This window comes from Salvelinus sp. IW2-2015, linkage group LG4p (assembly GCF_002910315.2).
Source record: "Salvelinus sp. IW2-2015 linkage group LG4p, ASM291031v2, whole genome shotgun sequence".
NCBI classification, from domain to species: domain Eukaryota; kingdom Metazoa; phylum Chordata; class Actinopteri; order Salmoniformes; family Salmonidae; genus Salvelinus; species Salvelinus sp. IW2-2015.
Window position 1 is genome coordinate 17949242 of NC_036841.1, and position 19874 is coordinate 17969115.

Consider the following 19874-nt stretch of genomic DNA (forward strand, 5'->3'; position numbering starts at 1 on the left):
TGTAAAACCTTACAGAGAATATCTAAGGGGCTTTTATATAATTATAATGCAGGGTAAATAATAATAATAATCGTTGGATAACAGATCAGCTCTCGGGAACTCATTAAGAGGCGGCTTCTATCTTCAATATAATCATTAATTCAGAAGGTTAAACCCATAGGCCTGCAGTAGGTTATAATAATCTTCCTTCTGGGAATGTTAAAAAGTCAAAAAGTTATGGGTGGAGTTAAAGTTTTGGCTATCAGAAGTATTAAAATCAACCAATGTCGCCTTCTGGATGATAGCGGGGTGAACAGGCAGTTGCTCGGATGGTTGTTGTCCTTGATGATCGGGTGGTGTAGGTGTTCTGGAGGGCAGGTAGTTTGCCCCCGGTGATGCGTTGTGCAGACCTCACTACCCTCTGGAGAGCCCTTACGGTGGCGGAGCAGTTGCCGTACCAGGCGGTGATACAGCCCGACATGCTCTCGATTGTGCATCTGTAGAAGTTTGTGAGTGCTTTTGGTGACAACGAATTTCTTCAGCCTCCTGAGGTTGAAGAGGCCTTCTTACAACGCTGTCTGTGTGTGGACCAATTCAGGTTCCGTGATGTACACCGAGGAACTTAAAACTTTCCACCTTCTCCACTACTGCCCGTCGATGTGATAGGGTGCTCCCTCTGCTGTCCTGAAGTCCACGATCATCTCCTTTGTTTGTTGACGTTGAGTGTGAGGTTATTTTCCTGACACCACACTCCGAGGCCCTCACCTCCCCCTGTAAGCCGTCTCGTCGTTGTTGTAATCAAGCCTACCACTGTAGTCGGCGCAAACTTGATGATTGAGTTTGAGGCGTGCATGGCCACGCAGTCGTGGGTGAACAGGAGTACAGGAGAGGCCAGAACGCACCCTTGTGGGGCCCCAGTGTTGAGGATCAGCGGGTGGAGATGTTGTTACCTACCCTCACCACCGGGGCGCCCGTCAGAGAATCCAGGACCCAGTGCACAGGGCGGGTCGAGACCCAGGGTCTCGAGCTTGATGACGAGTTTGGAGGGTACTATAGTGTTAAATGCTGAGCTGTAGTCGATGAACAGCATCTCACATAGGTATTCCTCTTGTCCAGATGGTTAGGCAGTGTGCAGTGTTGGTTATATCTGAGTACTTCTTCTGTCTTATCAGTTCCTGTGTGAATATTAAGTATGCTCTCTCTAATTCTCTCCTTCTCTCTTTCTTCTCTTCTCTCGGAGGACCTGAAGCCCTAGGACCATACGTCAGGACTACTGGCATGATGACTCCTTGCTGTCCCAGTCCACTGGCCTTGCTCTGTTCCAGTTTCAACTGTTCTGGCTGCGGTTATGGAACCCCTACCTGCCCAGACCTGCTGTTTTCAACTCTTAATGATCGGCTATGAAAAGCCAACTACATTATTCTCTGATTATTATTACCATGCTTGTCATTTATAACATTTTGAACATCGTCCATGTTCTTTATAATCTCCACCGGCACAGCCAGAAGAGACTGGCCACCCCTCATAGCCTGGTTCCTCTTCTAATCTATTTATTTCTCCTTTTTTGGCGTTCTCTAGCGGACCACACGTGCTTTTCCTACACCGTGGCGTATTGCATGCTAATGTTTGTGATTTTAGCTGGGTTTCTGTACAGCACTTCGAGATATTAGCTGATGTACGAAGGGCTATATAAAAATAAACTTGATTGATTGATTGATTGATGGTGTGCATTGCGTCGTCTGTACCTATTGGGTCGTAAGCAAATTGGATGGTGTCTAGGGATGTGATATAGTCCTTGACTAGTCTTCTCAAAGCACTTCATGATGACGGAAGTGAGTGCTACGGGCGTAGTCGTTTAGCTCAGTTACCTTAGCTTTCTTGGGAACAGGAACAAATGGTGGCCCTCTTGAAGCATGTGGAACAGCAGACTCTGGATAAGGATGTATTGAATATGCCTTAAACACACCAGCCAGCTGTCTGCGCAAGCTCTGGAGACGCGGCTGGGAATCCGTCTGGGCCTGCAGCCTTGCAGGGTTTAACACGTTTAAGAGTCAGATTTTAACACTCACGCTCCGCTGCTTCCAGATCAAGTGAACTCCGCAAGTATTTATTAACAAACGTAGCGGGCCGTGTCAGTGGCACTGTATTGTCCTCAAAGCGAGCAAAAAAGTTATTTAGTCTGTCTGGGAGCAAGAAATCCTGGTCCGCGACGGGGCTGGTTTTCTTTTTGTAATCCGTGATTGACTGTAGACCCTGCCACATACCTCTTGTGTCTGAGCTGTTGAATTGCGACTCTACTTTGTCTCTATACTGGGACTTAGCTTGTTTGATTGCCTTGCGGAGGGAATAGCTACACTGTTTGTATTCGGTCATGTTTCCGGTCACCTTGCCCTGGTTAAAAGCAGTGGTTCGCGCTTTCAGTTTCACGCGAATGCTGCCATCAATCCACGGTTTCTGGTTTGGGAATGTTTTAATCGTTGCTGTGGGTACGACATCAAAGCAGGGACCGAGAGACTGAAAAACAGCTTCTATCTCAAGGCTATCAGACTGTTAAACAGCCATCACTAACATTGAGTGGCTGCTGCCAACATACTGACTCAACTCCAGCCACTTTAATAATGGAAACATTTATGTAAAAAATGTATCACTAGCCACTTTAAACAATGCCACTTAATATAATGTTTAAATACCCTACATTACTCATCTCATATGTATATACTGTACTCTATACCATCTACTGTATCTTGCCATCTTTATGTAATACATGTATCACTAGCCACTTTAAACAATGCCACTTAATATAATGTTTACATACCCTACATTACTCATCTCATATGTATATACTGTACTCGATAACCATCTACTGCATCTTGCCTATGCCGTTCTGTACCATCACTCATTCATATATCTTTATGTACATATTCTTCATCCCTTTACACTTGTGTGTATAATGTCGTTTTTGTGAAATTGTGAGGTTAGATTACTCGTTGGTTATTACTGCATTGTACGAACGAGGAGCACAAGCATTTCACTACACTCGCAGTAACATCTGCTAACCATGTGTATGTGACAAATAAAATTTGATTTGATTTGAATGAAACTGGTATATATTTTTATAGTCACAATTTGCGTTGACCAATTTTGGTCTTTAATGCTGGGCCGACAGACAAGTTCCTTACTTTTTCCCCATTCCACTTGATAAAGGTTCCAATTGATAAAGTTTTTTTGATCAATTAGTATATTTGAATTTAACCACAATATTTGTTGTATTATTTGTTCTGTCTTTTCTGGTGGATTAAACTGAAATTGCAACTAACTTTCTTTGGCTTGTTTGAAAAGAAGTCAAATAACTGAAAGTGAGCGGATGTAATCTGAATAAAGGAGACATTCTTGAGACAATAGGCCCTTTTAATTTTGTCTGGCTTGCCATTCTCATATAATTTAAATAGGTCGCTAGGTGTAGGAAAAATCATAAGCAAACAGGTCAACTGTGATGTGACTAAAGAGTTAATCAGGGTGATTTTTCCACAAATAGACAGCTATTTTCCTTTCCATGGTAGCAATATCTAACTATTTCTGCCAACTTTCTATTAAATGTACTGGAGTGAGATCATTTCTTTCTTTCGGATATGTATACCGAGTACGTCCACATCCCCGTCAGTCCATTTTATTGGTAAATTACACGCTAATGGAAAAGTAAAAAAAAAAAATCTTAATCTATAAATTAAGCCAGTTTGTTATTTAGAATTATTTATTTCTGTTTTTAGAGGGAGAGAAACCAAAAGCCCCCAGTGCCTATTTTTCAAAAATCCACATGTCAAGTGAAATTCCCCCATTGTATTTACCCAAGTTCTCTCTTAACTACAGGACCACCGACAGTTTGTTGTTGTTCCCTGATGCAGGACTCAGACTGAAAACACCTCCATTAACTTACAAAAAGATAGTCCATTTGTGCCACAGTTTAGACTACCGATAGATTAGCATTCTAACTCGTCCTTGTGATAGGGTGGTGCAATGACAGAATGCCACCATCCACCACTAACGGTCGCGGCATGAGCTCAAAACTTTTAAAAGAAAGAACCACTGTAACCTACTAAAGGTCAAATCGGAGCTATTACCATATTACTTATACCTGCCGTATGTATCCTTTCCCAGAAGACACATTTCAGTTGAATACATTCAGTTGGACAACTGACTAGGTACCCCGCTTCTCCTTTCCTTCCACAGAAGTGTCTAGGCTAGGAGAGTAGAGTCCAGCGGTCAAATTTCTTTTTTTTGGAGGGGGGGGTCCCAGGTATCTCTGCTTTCCCAAAGTGTGCATCGTGTTCACATACCTTCAGGGATTTGGAAGGAAATGACTGGTACATGGAATCTCCATCCAGCCCATGTCTACACCAATCCAATGCTTTCAAATTGTGGGGAGTAGTGAATGAGGGCACACTTCAAGAGGAAGGAGAGATTAATGGGACTTACCCTGGGATTGAATGAGAAGAGAGGTAGAGAAGAGTGAACCCTGACCCCTGGACTCTGTGACCTTGCCCTCACCTCAAAGTGTTCTCTGTTCTGAACGCTCTTCAGGGCTGCCATCCAGTCCTCCATCTCTTTCCTGTTCTCCGCACACAGAATCAGCCGGCGACAAGGAGTGATGATCTACACAGAGAGAGAGAGGACAAGACAAATATCACTTGACAGAAAGAGAGGGAGAGAGCGCAAGACACACCAAGTGCTCAGAGAAATGAAACCAGGGGTTGTGCAATGCCATGTGGCCAGGAATACAAACAGAGGAAGCACATCCAGTCCCATGCTTTGGCACTCTGACTGAGTTGATGGGCCAACTTGAGTATGTGTGTGTGCACATATGTGACACAAAGATGTGTGTGAGGGTGAACGTGCCTGTGTATTGTGTATCAGCTTTATTAGATGTACGACTGTGCTTTTTGGAAAAGTTGTGAGTCTGTGCTTATGTGTATGTATTGATATATTGATTGGGTCAGAGGTTGTGGATGAATGTGGGTAAGTAGCGCTATTTCCACAGAGCGGACATCCATTTCCTTTCCTCCACAGCTTCTTCACAAAGGGGCTCCTGTTCCCAGATGGATAAAAATAGTCGCACGCCTTTCCTCTCTCCCAGAGACCAGCACCGCAAACACGCACGCACTTAAGATGGCCCATCCACACACACACACACACTATAGACTTAGTAAGACTTCTCCTCTTTGCATCTGTCGCATTATGGCATCTGTGACACCATGGGGGGCCATTGAGGCCATCTCCATTTTAAAGTAGTCCATTTCTTCTTCTATGAGTTGGTAAACAAACTGAAAGGGTGCATACTGCCACCTGGAGTGTGTTGTTTGAACAGGTATAAAGCCAATTTTGGTATACAGTGCATTCGGAAAGTATTCTTGGCCCCTTCCCTTTTCCCACATTTTGTTACGTTACAGCCTTATTCTAAACTGGATAAAATATTTTTCCCCCTCATCATTCTACACACTATACCCCATAATGACAAAGGAAAAACTTTTTTTTACATAAGTATTCAGACCAGTTGAGCTCTGGTGCAACCTGTGTCGATTTATCATCCTGATTTATCATCCTTGAGATGTTTCTACAACTTGGTTAGAGTCCACCTGTGGTAAATTCAATTGATGGGGCATGATTTGGAAAGGCACACACCCGTCTATATAAAGTCCCACAGTTTACAAAGCATGTCTGAGCAAAAACCAAGCCATGGAATTGTCGGTAGAGCTCCGAGACAGGATTGTGTCGAGGCACAGGTCTGGGGAAGGGTACCAAAAAATGTCTGCAGCAATGAAGGTCCCCAAGCTCACAGTGGCATCCATCATTCCTAAATGGAAGAAGATTGGAACCACCTACACTCTTCCTAAAGCTGGCTGCCCGGCCAAACTAAGCAATCGGGGAGAAGGGCCTTGGTCAGGGAGGTGACCAAGAACCCGAAGGTCACTCTGACAGAGCTCCAGAGTTCCTCTGTGAAGATGGGAGAACCTTCCAGAAGGACAACCATCTCTGCAGCACTCCACCAATCAGGCCTTTATGGTAGAGTGGCCAGATGGAAGCCACTCCTCAGTAAAAGGCACATGACAGCCCACCTGGAGTTTGCCAAAAGGCACTTAGACTCTCAGACAATGAGAAACAAGATTATCTGGTCTGATGAAACTAAAATTGAACTCTTTGGCCTGAATGCCAAGCATCACGTCTGGAGGAAACCTGGCACCATCCCTATGGTGAAGCGAGGTGGTGGCAGCACCATGCTATGGGGATGTTTTTCAGCGGCAAGTAGATTAATGATGATGATGATGGCACCGGAGAGAATGGCTAACGTTTTACGGTCTCCTAATTTTGTACATAATGTTTCTGCCACATTTTATGACCGAAAATAACTTCTAGAAATCAGGACAGCGATTACTCACCTCGTACTGAAAGACAACTTTATCTTTAAGGAGTCAGACGAGAGACATTTACTCCAGACAACCAACAAGGCCCTTATCCCGTCATTCGCAGGAGAAAGAGATGGAGACATCGAGGACGAAGGTCAAGGTGCCTTGTAAGGATCCGGCGGCGAGTGAGTAATTTGCCTTTACGGCGAGGGAGTAATTTACCATTACCATCGGTCCTATTAGCCAACGTACAATCATTGAATAATAAAAAAACACGACCTACAAGCACGTATATCCTACCAACAGGACATTAAAAACTGTAATAAGCTTATGTTTTACCGAGTCGTGGCTGAACGATGACATGAATAGCATACAGTTGGCGGGTTATACAATGTATCAGCAGGATAGAACAGCAGCCTCTGGTAAGACAAGGGGTGGCGGTCTATGTATATTTGTAAACAACAGCTAGTGCATGATATCTAAGGAAGTCTCAAGGTTTGCTCGCCTGAGGTAGAGTATCTCATGATAAGCTGTAGACCACACTATTTACCAAGAGAGTTTATCTATATTCTATGTTGCTGTCTATTTACCACCACAAACCGATGCTGGCACTAAGATCACACTCAATGAGCGGTATTGGGCCATAAGCAAACAGGAAAAAGCTCATCCAGAGGAGGCGCTCCTAGTGGCCAGGGACTTTAATGCAGGGAAACTTAAATCCATTTCACCAAATTTCTACCAGTTTGTTAAATGTGCAACCAGAGGGAAAAAAACTCTAGACCACCTTTACTTCACACACAGAGACACATACAAAGCTCTCCCTCACCCTCCATTTGGCAAATCTGACCATAATTCTATCCTCCTGATTCCTGCTAACAAGCAATAACTAAAGCAGGAAGCACCAATGACTCTGTCAATAAAAAAGTGGTCAGGTGAAGCAGATGCTAAGCTACAGGACTATTTTGCTAGCACAGACTGGAATATGTTCTGGGATTCTTCCGATGGCATTGAGGAGTACATCACATCAGTCACTGGCTTCATCAATAAGTGCATCGATGACGTCGTCACCACAGTGACTGTACGTACATACCACGACCAGAAGCCATGGATTATAGGCAACATCCGTACTGAGCTAAAGGGTAGAGCTGCCGCTTTCAAGGAGCGGGACTCCAACCCGGAAGCTTATAAGAAATCCCGCTATGCTCTCAGACGAACCATCTAACAGGCAAAGCATCAATACAGGTCTAAGATCCCATCGCACCACACCGGCTCTGACGCCTGTCGTATGTGGCAGGGCTTGCAAACTATTACAAACTACAAAAAGGAAGCGTAGCCGTGAGCTGCCCAGTGACACGGGCCTACCAGACAAGCTAAATTACTTCTATGCTTGCTTCGAGGCAAATAATACTGAAACACGCATGAGAGCATTAGCTGTGCCGGACGATTGTGTGATCACGCTCTCCGTAGCCGATGTGAGTAAGACCTTGAAAACAGGTCAACATTCTCAAGGCCGCAGGGCCAGACAGATTACCAGGATGTGTACTCCGAGCATGCGCTAACCAACTGGCAAGTGTTTTCACTGACATTTTCAACCTGTCCCTGACTGAGTCTGTAATACCAACATGTTTCAAGCAGACCACCATAGTCCCTGTGCCCAAGAACACCAAGGTAACCTGCCTAAATGACTAACGACCCGTAGCACTCACGTCTGTAGCCATGAAGTGCTTTGAAAGGCTGGTGATGGCTCACATCACCATTATCCCAGAATTTGCATACCACCCCAACAGATCGACAGATGAGCGCAATCTCTATTGCACTCCCACACTGCCCTTTCCCACCTGGACAAATGGAACACCTATGTGCGACTACTATTCACTGACTACAGCTCAGCGTTCAACACCATAGTGCCCTCAAAGCTCATCACTAAGCTAAGAACCCTGGGACTAAACACCTCTCTCTGCAACTGGATCCTGGACTTCCTGACGGGCCGGTAACAAGGGATCTGTGGATCTGTTGGGGCAAATATAGAAAATGCTCTATAGTCTACAGTCAAAGACTGCAGAACGATTTGACGGGGTGCAGGATTTTGTTTTGTGCCTGATTTTAGATATGTTTCTGCTTATAATTTCAGACATTTTGGTAGGCTATTTGTTAGTCAACTTGTCTATAATTATTATGTAGCTTATCTTTTGTCATTATATGCTGCCCTAGAAGACTAAATAAACCCTTTCTCACCGGAATAATGTAATAGATCGATAGAATGAACGCTTCAATCTAGTTGACATGGGTAAAGTTCTCTGTTATCTTTTGCAGAGCAAAGACATTTAGGAACTTGGTAGAAAATACAATAAAGCAACAAAAAAAAACACACAAAAAAAAAACGGGAAAGATTTTCTGTACAAAATGTCCAAATTACATCAGTTTGACCGGTTGTAAGGGAAAAGAAAGCTGTGAAAACTAGCCAACGTGTTTCTCATAAGATTTCAGTTTGTCTTCGATGTATATTTTATAAGGTTGAAATACTAAATCAGCTTTTGTGATGCTTTTATGATGAAGACAGCACATCTACAGATGGCATCTAACTGAGCATTGCGTTCTCTCAAGATGCAGAAAGAAAGAAATCATGTTTCTCCACTCCTGTTCCCAAGTCCAAATTTTGCCCATTTTGCTGCAAGAAATGCTTAATTCTGCAGGAGTTATTATTAAGGCTATTTGAGAGGTGATAGACCTACAGTCCATTTTTGTAATTGTTATTTTATTTAACTAGGCAAGTCAGTTAAGAACAAATTATTATTTACAATGGCGGCCTACCCCGGCCAAACCCTAACCCGGACAACGCTGGGCCAAATGGGATCCGCCCTATGGGACTCCCAATCACGGCCAGTTGTGATACAGCCTGGAGTCGAACCAGTGTCTGTAGTGACACCTCTAGCACTGAGATGCACTGCTTTAGACCGCTGAGCCACTCAGGAGCCCGTCCAGATTTCAGTTTCCAGTTAACCCATCTAAACAGTAGGCTACAGTTCCATTGACATGCCATAGGCCTATTTGAAGTCCCGTCTTGTGACTGTCGACATCACACATGATCCTTTTTTACCACTTCACCAAATATTTCCCAAACAGTACTTTTCTGGCCCTCCCTTCTCTTTTTTTCAACTTTCCTTTCGCAGCTTTCGTCTTATTGAATAACATTTCGACAATGTCCTTTTTGCCTCCGTGGACAGATTTTTTTATTATTTGGCGATGTAGGCTATTTGGTACAGTTAAGCCCGAAAGCTTAGGCTCATGCACTAATACCAGAGAGCCTAAAATAATAGAGAAAAAAAACTACATGTAGCCTATAGAAATTGAACAATAATTAGAAATGTATGTTTTTTTTCAAGTATTGTTTCTCTTTATACAACCGCCCGCCCGCCACCCACCTACCCACCCTTCAGCCACAGATTTTCACTTTATCACAGTCGGGCGGTTGCAGATGGGTTATTAGCAATTGAAGGCAGGTGAGGGTGAACAAACAGCCGACCCGCGCACCACTAACACACGTCTCTGTTCTCCCCCACACACACTCTCATTCCTGACATTCTTCTGCCTTACTTCCAACGTGAAGTCCAGTCAAATTTGGCTCCGGTGGTTCTCCTTCTCTCTCCCCCTCTCCTCTCTTCTTCTCCAGACTGTGCTGAGTGTGCTCGGCTATATTTGGTCTGGGGTTGGGAGAGAATGGGTCAGGTCCAGGTCTAGGAGCTGTACTATCCCTCTTTACACCTTGACAGCAAGTCACTGGCTCTACCGGCTGCAGTCTCCCACTCCTTCCCTGAAGTCCTCCTGACGAAGCAATGACAGACAAGTTCTCCGTGGCTGGCGTAGAGTTCTCCTATCTTATCTAAAAACTGGCCCAAGGAAGCCTCTCACTCCGGAGTCCCGAAACAGATACCTTCCGTTACTGCCTGGCTTTTCCCCCCTTTTTCCCCCTAGTCTGAGTGTTCTAGCCAGTAGAGAATTACCAGAATTCCCTCAGTCATTTCCTTCTGTGGATCCCTGTAGTGGAAGTTGTTCCAGGAGGGTTTTCCTTCTCTCCCCACTCGGCTGTTAGCTCTGTTAGCCTAGCCAGCTTAGTGGTTTCTTACTGGGAGAGAGCAGGGAACCGTGGTGCAGGCCCCTCCCCCATCCGCCTGCCTCTGTTCTCTGACTCACATATATAAACTTCCTGTCGTCAAGGCGATCCCACAGAGGGGTGTGAGTGGGGTTGTTGAAGGCCACAAAGCAGCCCCTCTTTACAACACAGAGAGAGAGGCGGGGAAAGGTAAGTACTTAATTTAGCTGTCTGGACCTGAAAGACCACCTTCGCCTGAGCTCAGACCTGGGTGCAGATACTATATGAAATCTACCAAATACTTTGAGTATTTGCTTTAGACTTCCTGGAGTGCCTTCCTGGAGTGACAGATAGTTTGCGATTATTCTATTGGTTCCATTGCAGCAGTCAAGTTAAATCAAGCAAAACTAAACTATTAGAAATGATTTCAAATAGTATTTGTACCCAGGTCTGCTTGGGTTTGGGTTGTCATCAACAAGAGACTAGGAGAGCTCCACTCCAGCCAGTGTGAGAAACCAATAAAAATAGAGCAGGAGGAATTAACCTCAACACAGAAAATGCAGCTCTGTGGACGCATTCGCATACTGTCAACATTCTCTATCACTCATGCACAGACATGCACGCACACACACACACACAAACACAAGCCGCCACTTCCGGATACTCACTGACTAACACAGCCCCACCCAGTTATTAAATGTAAATGAGTCCAAAGGGTTGTTCCATGTCATTTCATCAAGCCATGACACCCACCATCTCAGATCGTTCTGAAATCTTTTCTGTAGTTAGAAACAGATAAGATGAGCGTTCCTGCAACATTATTTGGTTTAAATATAATTTGATCTCTGAGAAATTAGGCTATTTTACCTGGTCACTGATTCAAATGCAAACTTTTTCAGCAATAAGTATTTGTATTTATTATGGATCCCCATTAGCTGCTGCCAAGGCAGCATCTACTCTGCCTGGGATCCGGCAAAATTAACACAGTAATACAATTTTAAAAACATTACAATACATTCATTACAGAATTCACAACACAAAGTGTATGCCCTCATGCCCACACTCCACTACCATATATCTACAACACAAAATCCATGTGTGTGTATGCATGTGTCTATGTTTATGTTGCTTCACAGTCCACGTTGTTCCATAAGGTGTATTTTTATATGTTACTTGAATCTGATTCCACTGCTGGCATCAGTTACCTGATGTGGAATAGAGTTCCATGTAGTCATGGCTCTAGGTGGTACTGTGCACCTCCCATAGTCTGTTCTGGACTAGGGGACTGTGAAGAGACCACTGATGGCATGTCTTGTGGGGTATGCATGGGTGTCTGAGCTGTTTAAAACAGACAGATAGGTGCATTCAGCTTGTCAAATCCTCTTACAAAAAAAGTACTGACGAAGTCAATCTCTCTTCCACTTTGAGCCATGAGAGATTCACATGCATATTATTAATGTTTGCTCTCTGTGTACATCCAAGGGCCAGCCTTGCTGCCCTGTTCTGAGCCAATTGCAATTTTCCTGAGTCCCTCTGTGGCACCTGACCACACGACTGAACAGTAGTGCAGGTGTGACTAAACTAGGACCTGTATGACCTGCCTTGTTGATAGTGCTGTTAAGAAGTCAGAGCTGCACTTTATTATGGACAGACTTCTCCCGATATTAGCTACTTTTGTATCAATGTTTTGACCAAGACAGTTTACAATCCAGGGTTACTCCAAGCAGTTTAGTCACCTCAACTTGCTCAATTTCCACATTCTTTATTACAAAATTTAGTTGAGGTTTAGAGTTTAGTGAATGATTTGTCCCAAACACAATGCTTTAAGTTTTTTWAATATTTCAGACTGACGTATTCCGTGCCACCCATTCTGAAACTAACTGCAGCTCTTTGTTAAGTGTTGCAGTCATTTCAGTTGCTGTAGTAGCTGACGTGTATAGTGTTGAGTCATCCGCATACATAGAAACACTGGCTTTACTCAAAGCAAGTGACGTGTCGTTAGTAAAGATTACTTTTTTCAAAGGGGCCTAGACAGCTACCCTGGGGAATTCCTGATTCTACCTGGATTATGTTGGACAGGCTTCCATTAAAAGAACACCCTCTGTGTTCTGTTAGACAGGTAACTCTTTATCCACAATATAGCAGGGGGTGTAAAGCCATAACACATCACTTTTTTTCAGCAGCAGACTATGATCGATAATGTCAAAAGCTACACTGAASTCGAACAAAACAGCCCCAACAATATTTCTCTCATCAATTTCTCTCAGTCATTTGTTTAAGTGCTTGTTGAATTTCCTTCCCTATAAGTGTGTCAATGTGTTTACTGTAAAATAGCATTGTATATGGTCCAAAAAAAAGAATCCAAAACATTACTAAAAGGTTGGTAACAGGCTGATTGGTCGGATATTTGAGCCAGTAAAGGGGGCTTTACTATTCTTAGATAGCGGAATTACTTTTGCTTCCCTCCGTGCCAGAGGAAACACACTTTCTAGTAGGCTTAAATGAAAGATATGGCAAATAGGAGTGCCAATATTGTCCGCTATTATATTCAGTAATTTTCCATCCAAGTTGTCAGACCCTGTTGGCTTGTTTGAGTTTATTTTTTTCACATTGAGATGCAAACACGAGTCACTGAGCCACTTTGTAACCTGGACCATTACAGTAGTGAGTTCTTGTGCAGCTTGTTGTCATTGTTCATAGACAACAACAATAATTGTTTCACCTCTTCCACACTCGCTTTACGGAATTCAAAATTACAATTTGTGTCTTTCATAATTTGGTCAGATATACTTGGATGTGTAGTGTCAGCGTTTGTTGCCGGCTCAGCGTTTGTTGCCAGCTCAGATAAACATGAAATGACCCAGGGTCTCAATAGAACATCCCTCAGAGATGCACAAAAACAATATGACAATCAAAATAGGTGAATCTTACTTTAAATGGGTTTCCATATTATTTTTAACTCCACTGATGGTTTTGTTACAAAACATGTTGCGTTATATAGCAAATGTGCCCACTCTGGTCTTGGCACGTGCGCTCTAGCCAAAAACCTGCAGATACAGTGCAGGTATAAGCCTACATGATCAGATTATTATGGACAAAGGAGCGAGATTATTTACTTGTCAAACGGCAGCCAAGCATCAAATCATCATGTCACCAGAACAAAACCCTCAATATGTATTGGAAATGAGCATCAAACTCATCACTGTGCACTTTCATCATAAATGATTTAATCTGCAGCTGTATTCTACTTGTCAAACAGAGAATTGATACTATATACTTGTTGATGGGGTGGGATTGGCGTGGGGAGTGGGGGGGTCTGTGGGTGGCTTTTAACAATTTATTTAGATTCCTCACATCTAACTCATTGATAGAAAACAAGTTTGGTCCAAATCGGATGTTAGGTACTATATTTATTGATCATATGAACCCTATAAATTAAAAATGACCAATTTGGATGAAATCAATTAGCTTAATTTCTTAGATCAAATTATACTTCATCAAAATCATTTTGCAGGAATGCTAAACTTATCTGTTTCCAACAACAGAAACCATTTCAGAACAAATCAGATGGCGGGTGTCGAAATCCTCTTTCTTTTGCCTTTTTATGGTGAAATGACCACAAAGGCAACCTATAAACACACCGCAAGACTCAAAACGTATTTTTGCCCGTGATAACCCCTATTGCAGAGTAGCGTGTATGTGATGAAATGTTATTCATGTCATCAGGAAATGTTATCATTATCAACAGTCAAAAATCGTGAGTGACACTACGTAGGTTTGGTGATTTTAGTGGTGTTCATCCTGCAGTTTGGTCGTTTGACCACCGCATGACCACATGATGATGACCCTTAGGTTAGAATGACCACGGCCAACACAGGGCTGATATATGGCTGGACAAGAGACAGAAAGACATACAGTACCAGTCAAAAATTTGGACGCACCTATACTCACTCAAGTTTTTTTTTTTTTTACAATTTTCTGCATTGTAGAATAATAGTGAAGACATCAAAACTATGAAATAACACATATGGAATCATGTAGTAGCCACAAAATGGTTAAACAAATCAAAATATATTTGAGATGAGATTTTTCAAAGTAGCCACCCTTTGCCTTGATGACAGCTTTGCACACTCTTGAAATTCTCTCAACCAGCTTCATGGGGTAGTCACCTGGAATGCATTGCAATTAACAGGTGTGCCTTGTTAAAAGTTCATTTGTGGAATTTCTTTACTTCTTAATGCGTTTCAGCCAATTAGTTGTGTTGTGACTAGGTAGGGGTGGTATACAGAATATAGCCCTATTTAGTAAAAGACCAAGTCCATATTATGGCAAGAACATTTCAAATAAGCAAAGAGAAATGACAGTCCATCATCATTACTTTAAGACATGAAGGTAAATCCAGAAAATTTCAAGAACTTTTAAAGTTTCTTCAAGTGCAGTCGCTAAAACTATCAAGCGCTATGATGAAACTGTCTCTCACGAGGACCGCCACAGGAAAGGAAGACCCAGAGTTACCTCTGCTGTAGAGGAGAAGTTCATTAGAGTTAACTGCACCTCAGATTGCAGCCCAAATAAAAGCTTCACAGACTTCAAGTAACAGACGAATCTCAACATCAACTGTTCAGAGGAGACTCCTAAAGGACACCAATAAGAAGAAGAAGTGACTTGCTTGGGCCAAGAAACACGAGCAATGGACATTAGACCGGTGGAAATCTGTCCTTTGGTCTGACGAGTCCAAATTTGAGATTTTTGGTCCCAACCGCTGTGTCTTTGTGAGACGCAGAGTAGGTGAACGCATGATCTCCGCATGTGTGGTTCCCACCGTGAAGCATGGAAGATGAGGTGTGATGGTGTGGGGGTGCTTTGCTGTTGACAATGTCAGTGATTTATTTAGAATTCAAGGCACACTTAACCAGCATGGCTACCACAGCATTCTGCAGCAATACGCCATCCCATCTGGTTTGCACTTAGTGGGACTATCATTTGTTTTTCAACAGGACAATGATCCAAAATACACCTCCAGGCTGTGTAAGGGCTATCTGACCAAGAAGGAGAGTGATGGAGTGCTGCATCAGATGACCTGGCCTCCACAAATCACCCGACCTCTACCCAATTGAGATGGTTTAGGATGAATTGGTCCGCAGAGTGAATTGAAAGCAGCCAACAAGTGCTCAGCATATGTGGGAACTCCTTCGAAGACTGGTTGAGAGAATGCCAAGCGTGTGGAAAGCTGTCATCAAGGCAAAGGGTGGCTACTTTGAAGAATTTCAAATATAAAATAGATTTTGATTTGTTTAACACTTTTTTCTGGTTACTACATGATTCCATACGTGATATTTCATAGTTTTGATGTCTCCACTATTATTTTAAAATGTAGAAAATAGTAAAAAATAAAGAAAAACCCTTGAATGAGTAGGTGTGTCCAAACTTTTGACTGGTGCTGTAAATATAGAAAGACAGACAGGAAAATCAAAGGAAGTAGGCTAAAGAAAGAAAGAAATAGAAAGAAGGGACCCACAGTGAAACTATTGTTGACGTTCTTAGTGCTGGATTCGGCCACGCTCGCGTCGGTCAGGTCAACCTCATCAAAGATGATGGACTGAGGGGGAAAAAAGAAGAAGAAATTGTTACATCATCCGACTGTTAGGTCTAAAATCAAGAAATACAGAAAACTGTCTGTAGATAGGTACTACTGAACTGTTTTCAAAAGTCACGTGGCCTGTGTAGTCCAGGGGTTAGTGTCGCTGACCCTGGTAACACATGTACAGCCTAGGCTTACAGAATTGGCATGAGTTTGAACCGGACCCACTGTCCTTCTGACTCGCAATCCCTCCTACCTTTCCTATCTCCCCTTCACTGTACTGGCTCAATAAAAAATAAAAATAAAATATATACACATTTATCTCCAAAAGTATTGGGACAGTGACAAAAGGTTTTGTTGTTCTGGAACTGTACTCCAGCACTTTGGATTTGAAATGATTCAATGACTATCTGTCACGGTAGCAGCTACTCTTCTTGGGGTCTGGCAAAATTAAGGCAGTTATACAATTTTAAAAACATTACAATTCATTCATTACAGAATTCACAACACACTAAGAATCTGCCCTCAGGCCCATACTCCACAATCCATGTGTACGTGTGTGTATAGTGCGTATGTTATCATGTGTGTCTGTGCCTATGTTTGTGTTGCTTCACAGTCCCCGCTGTTCCATAAGGTGTATTTTTACCTGATTCCACTGCTGGCATCAGTTACCTGATGTGGAATAGAGTTCCATGTAGTCATGGCTCTATGTAGTACTGTGCGTCTCCTATACTCTGTTCTGGACTTGGGAACTGTGAAGAGACCTCTGGTGCCATGTCTTCTGGGGTATGCACGGGTGTCTGAGCTGTGTGCTAGTAGTTTAAACAGACAGCTCGGTGCTTTCAACATGTCAATACCTCTCAATACTATCAGGTTAAAGTGCAAACATCATTAATTTGATGGTATTTTCATCAATATCAGATGAACCATTTTGAAATTCCTACACTTTTTGTACATAGTCCCTCCATTTTAGGGGACCAAAAGTATTCAGACAAATGAACTTTTGTATTAAAGTAGTAAAAAGGTTAGTATTTTGTCCAATATTCCTAACACAATGATTACATCAAGCTTGTGACTTTACAAACTTGTTGGATGTATTTGCGGTTTGTTTTGGTTGTGTTTCAGATTATTTTGTGCCCATAGAAATGAATAGTAAATAATGTAGTGTCATTTGAGTAACTTTTATTGTAAATAAGAATAGAATATGTTTCTAAACACTTAATGTGGATGCTACCACAATTACGGATAGTCCTGAGTGAGAAAGTTACAGACGCACAAATATCATACCCCCAAGAAATAACCTCTCACCATTACAATAACAGGGGAGGTTAGCATTTGGGGGGGGGGGGGGTGATATTTATGCCTCTAACTTCCTCACTCATATCCACGTTTCATTCAGGATTATCCGTAATCATGGTAGCATCCACATTAACGTAGAGGTGTTTAGAAACATATTCTATTCTTATTTACAATAAAATAATCTGAAACACACACAAATTTTAAATCACAAACTTGATGTAGTCACTGCGTGCTACGAATATGGGAACAAATATTAAACTTTAACACACATAAAAGTGAATGACAGTGTCTATCCAAATCATCTTGGCTCCTGGACCCTGTCGACACGTTTCAAAGCTACATTGAGATAATGACTTATCAGTGACCCAAGCCCAGCTCAGATAATCCCTACCATTGTGTTGCTGAGCTGTCGTAGTGCTGCTGCAAATGTACATTGTCCCAGGGGCGTTGGCAGTCATAATGTAAGTAACCTAATGTATGTCCCTCTAACTTCCCTGAATGCCTCTGTCAATTTTACAGCTATTGGATGCAGTAATCATGTGCCTATGAACCTGAATTATACTGTTAGCACTTAGGCTAACTGTTTGTTAGGTTAGATTACTCGTTGGTTATTACTGCATTGTCGGAACTAGAAGCACAAGCATTTCGCTACACTCGCATTAACATCTGCTAACCATGTGTATGTGACAAATAAAATTTGATTGATTGATTGATTGATTGAGGCAGTTTTCCCTAGTAGGAAGTCCACTGTGTGCAACTCACCCTACAACTTACCCTCAGCTCAAACATAAATATCCCTGTCGTGTCTACCTCGGATAAGTCTCCCAGTAAAGCAATTAAAACAACCAACAAAAAAAAAAACGCAGAAAAGTGCTAAAAAGCTCACGTTAACATATGCAACCTAAGAAGCAAGGTTTATGAAATTGGTAACTTGCTAGTAACAGATGACATGCATATACTGACCATCTCTGAAACTGACTTCGATGATACAGTGGTAGCAATACACGGTTCAACAGCTTCAGAAGAGGCACATGCCAATGTTGGAAGTGTTGCCGTTTATGTTCAAAGTCATATTCCTGTAAGGCTGAGAGAGGATCTCGTGTCAAATGCTGTTGAAATAATATGGCTACAGGTTCGTCTGCCTCACCTAAAGCCCATTCTGGTGGGAAGCTGCTATAGACCACCAAGTGCTAACAGTCAGTATCTGGATAACATGTGTGAAATGCTTGATAATGTATGTGATATCAACAGAGAGGTATATTTTCTGGGTGATTTCAATAGACTGGCTTTTATCAAGCTGTCCACTCAAGAAAAAGCTTAAAACTGTAACCAGTGCCTGTAACCTGGTTCAGTTTGTCAGTCAACCTACCAGGGTAGTTACAAACAGCACAGGACTCAAATCATCAACATGTATTGATCACATCTTTACTAATGCTGCAGTAATGTGCTTGAACGCAGTATCCAGATCGGATGTAGTGATCACAATATAGTAGCCATATCTAGGAAAGTCAAAGTTCCAAAGGCTGGGCCTAAAATAGTGTATAATAGGTCATACAAGAACTTTTGTAGTGATTCCTATGTTGTTGGTGTAAATAATATTTGTTGGTCCGTGGTGTGTAATGAGGAGCAAACAGACGTTTCACTTGACACATTTATGAAATTGCTTATCCCAGTTACTAATAAACAAGCACCCATTACGAAAGTGAATGTAAAAACTGTTAAATCCCCTTGGATGGATGAGAAATTGAAAAATTGTATGGTTGAGAGGGATGAGGCATAAGGAATGGCAAATAAGTCTGGCTGCACAACTGATTGGCAAACATACTGCAAATAAAGAAATCATGTGACTAAACTGAATAAAAATAAACTACACTTTGAAACAAAGATAAATGAAATAAAGAAGCTTTAGATTTACGATTAAATTAAGGAAAAAAGGCAAATTCAGCTCAATCATTCATTGAAGGAGATGGCTCATTCATCACAAAACCCATTGATATTGCCAACTACTTAAATACATTTTCACTGGCAAAATTAGCAAACTTAGGCATGACATGCCAGCAGCAAACGCTGACACTACACATCCAAGTATATCTGACCAAATTATGAACGATAAGAATTGTAATTTTTCATTCCGTAAAGTGAGTGTGGAAGAGGTAAAAAAAATTACTGTTGTCTATCAACAATGACAAGCCACCGGGGTCTGACAACTTGGATGGAAAACTACTCAGGATAATAGTGGACGAGATTACCGCTCCTTTTTGCCATATATTCAATTTAAGCCTACTACGAAGTGTGTGCCCTCAGGCCTGGTGGGAAGCAAAAGTAATTCCGCTACCTAAGAATTAGGGATGCACGATATATCGGTGAACATATCTGAATCGGCCGACATTAGCTAAAAATGCCAACATCGGTATTGGCAGATGTCTAGTTTAACGCCGATGTGCAAAAATGATGTCAAAGCTGACATGCATACCTATATAACGTAGGTACATGCCTTAATGACTCCACGTAAAATGTTGCACTACAC

At 42.2% G+C, this 19874-nt stretch overlaps 1 protein-coding gene across 5 annotated transcripts in view; it reads right to left on the reverse strand.

Annotated features, from left to right (window-relative positions):
* LOC111960631 (diacylglycerol kinase delta) overlaps positions 1-19874 on the reverse strand; it is an 86404-nt gene that overhangs the window by 49463 nt on the left and 17067 nt on the right. For 3 of the 5 annotated variants that reach the window (XM_023982716.2, XM_023982718.2, XM_023982715.2), the window contains exons 3-4: positions 15986-16066; positions 4525-4629 (exon numbers count right to left, since the gene is read on the reverse strand). In XM_023982716.2, the coding sequence (XP_023838484.1) occupies positions 4525-4629; positions 15986-16066 (186 nt within the window). Of the gene's footprint in view, positions 1-4524; positions 4630-9971; positions 10533-15985; positions 16067-19874 lie in introns of those variants that run through there. The other 2 variants (XM_023982719.2, XM_023982717.2) reach the window with 2 other exon arrangements.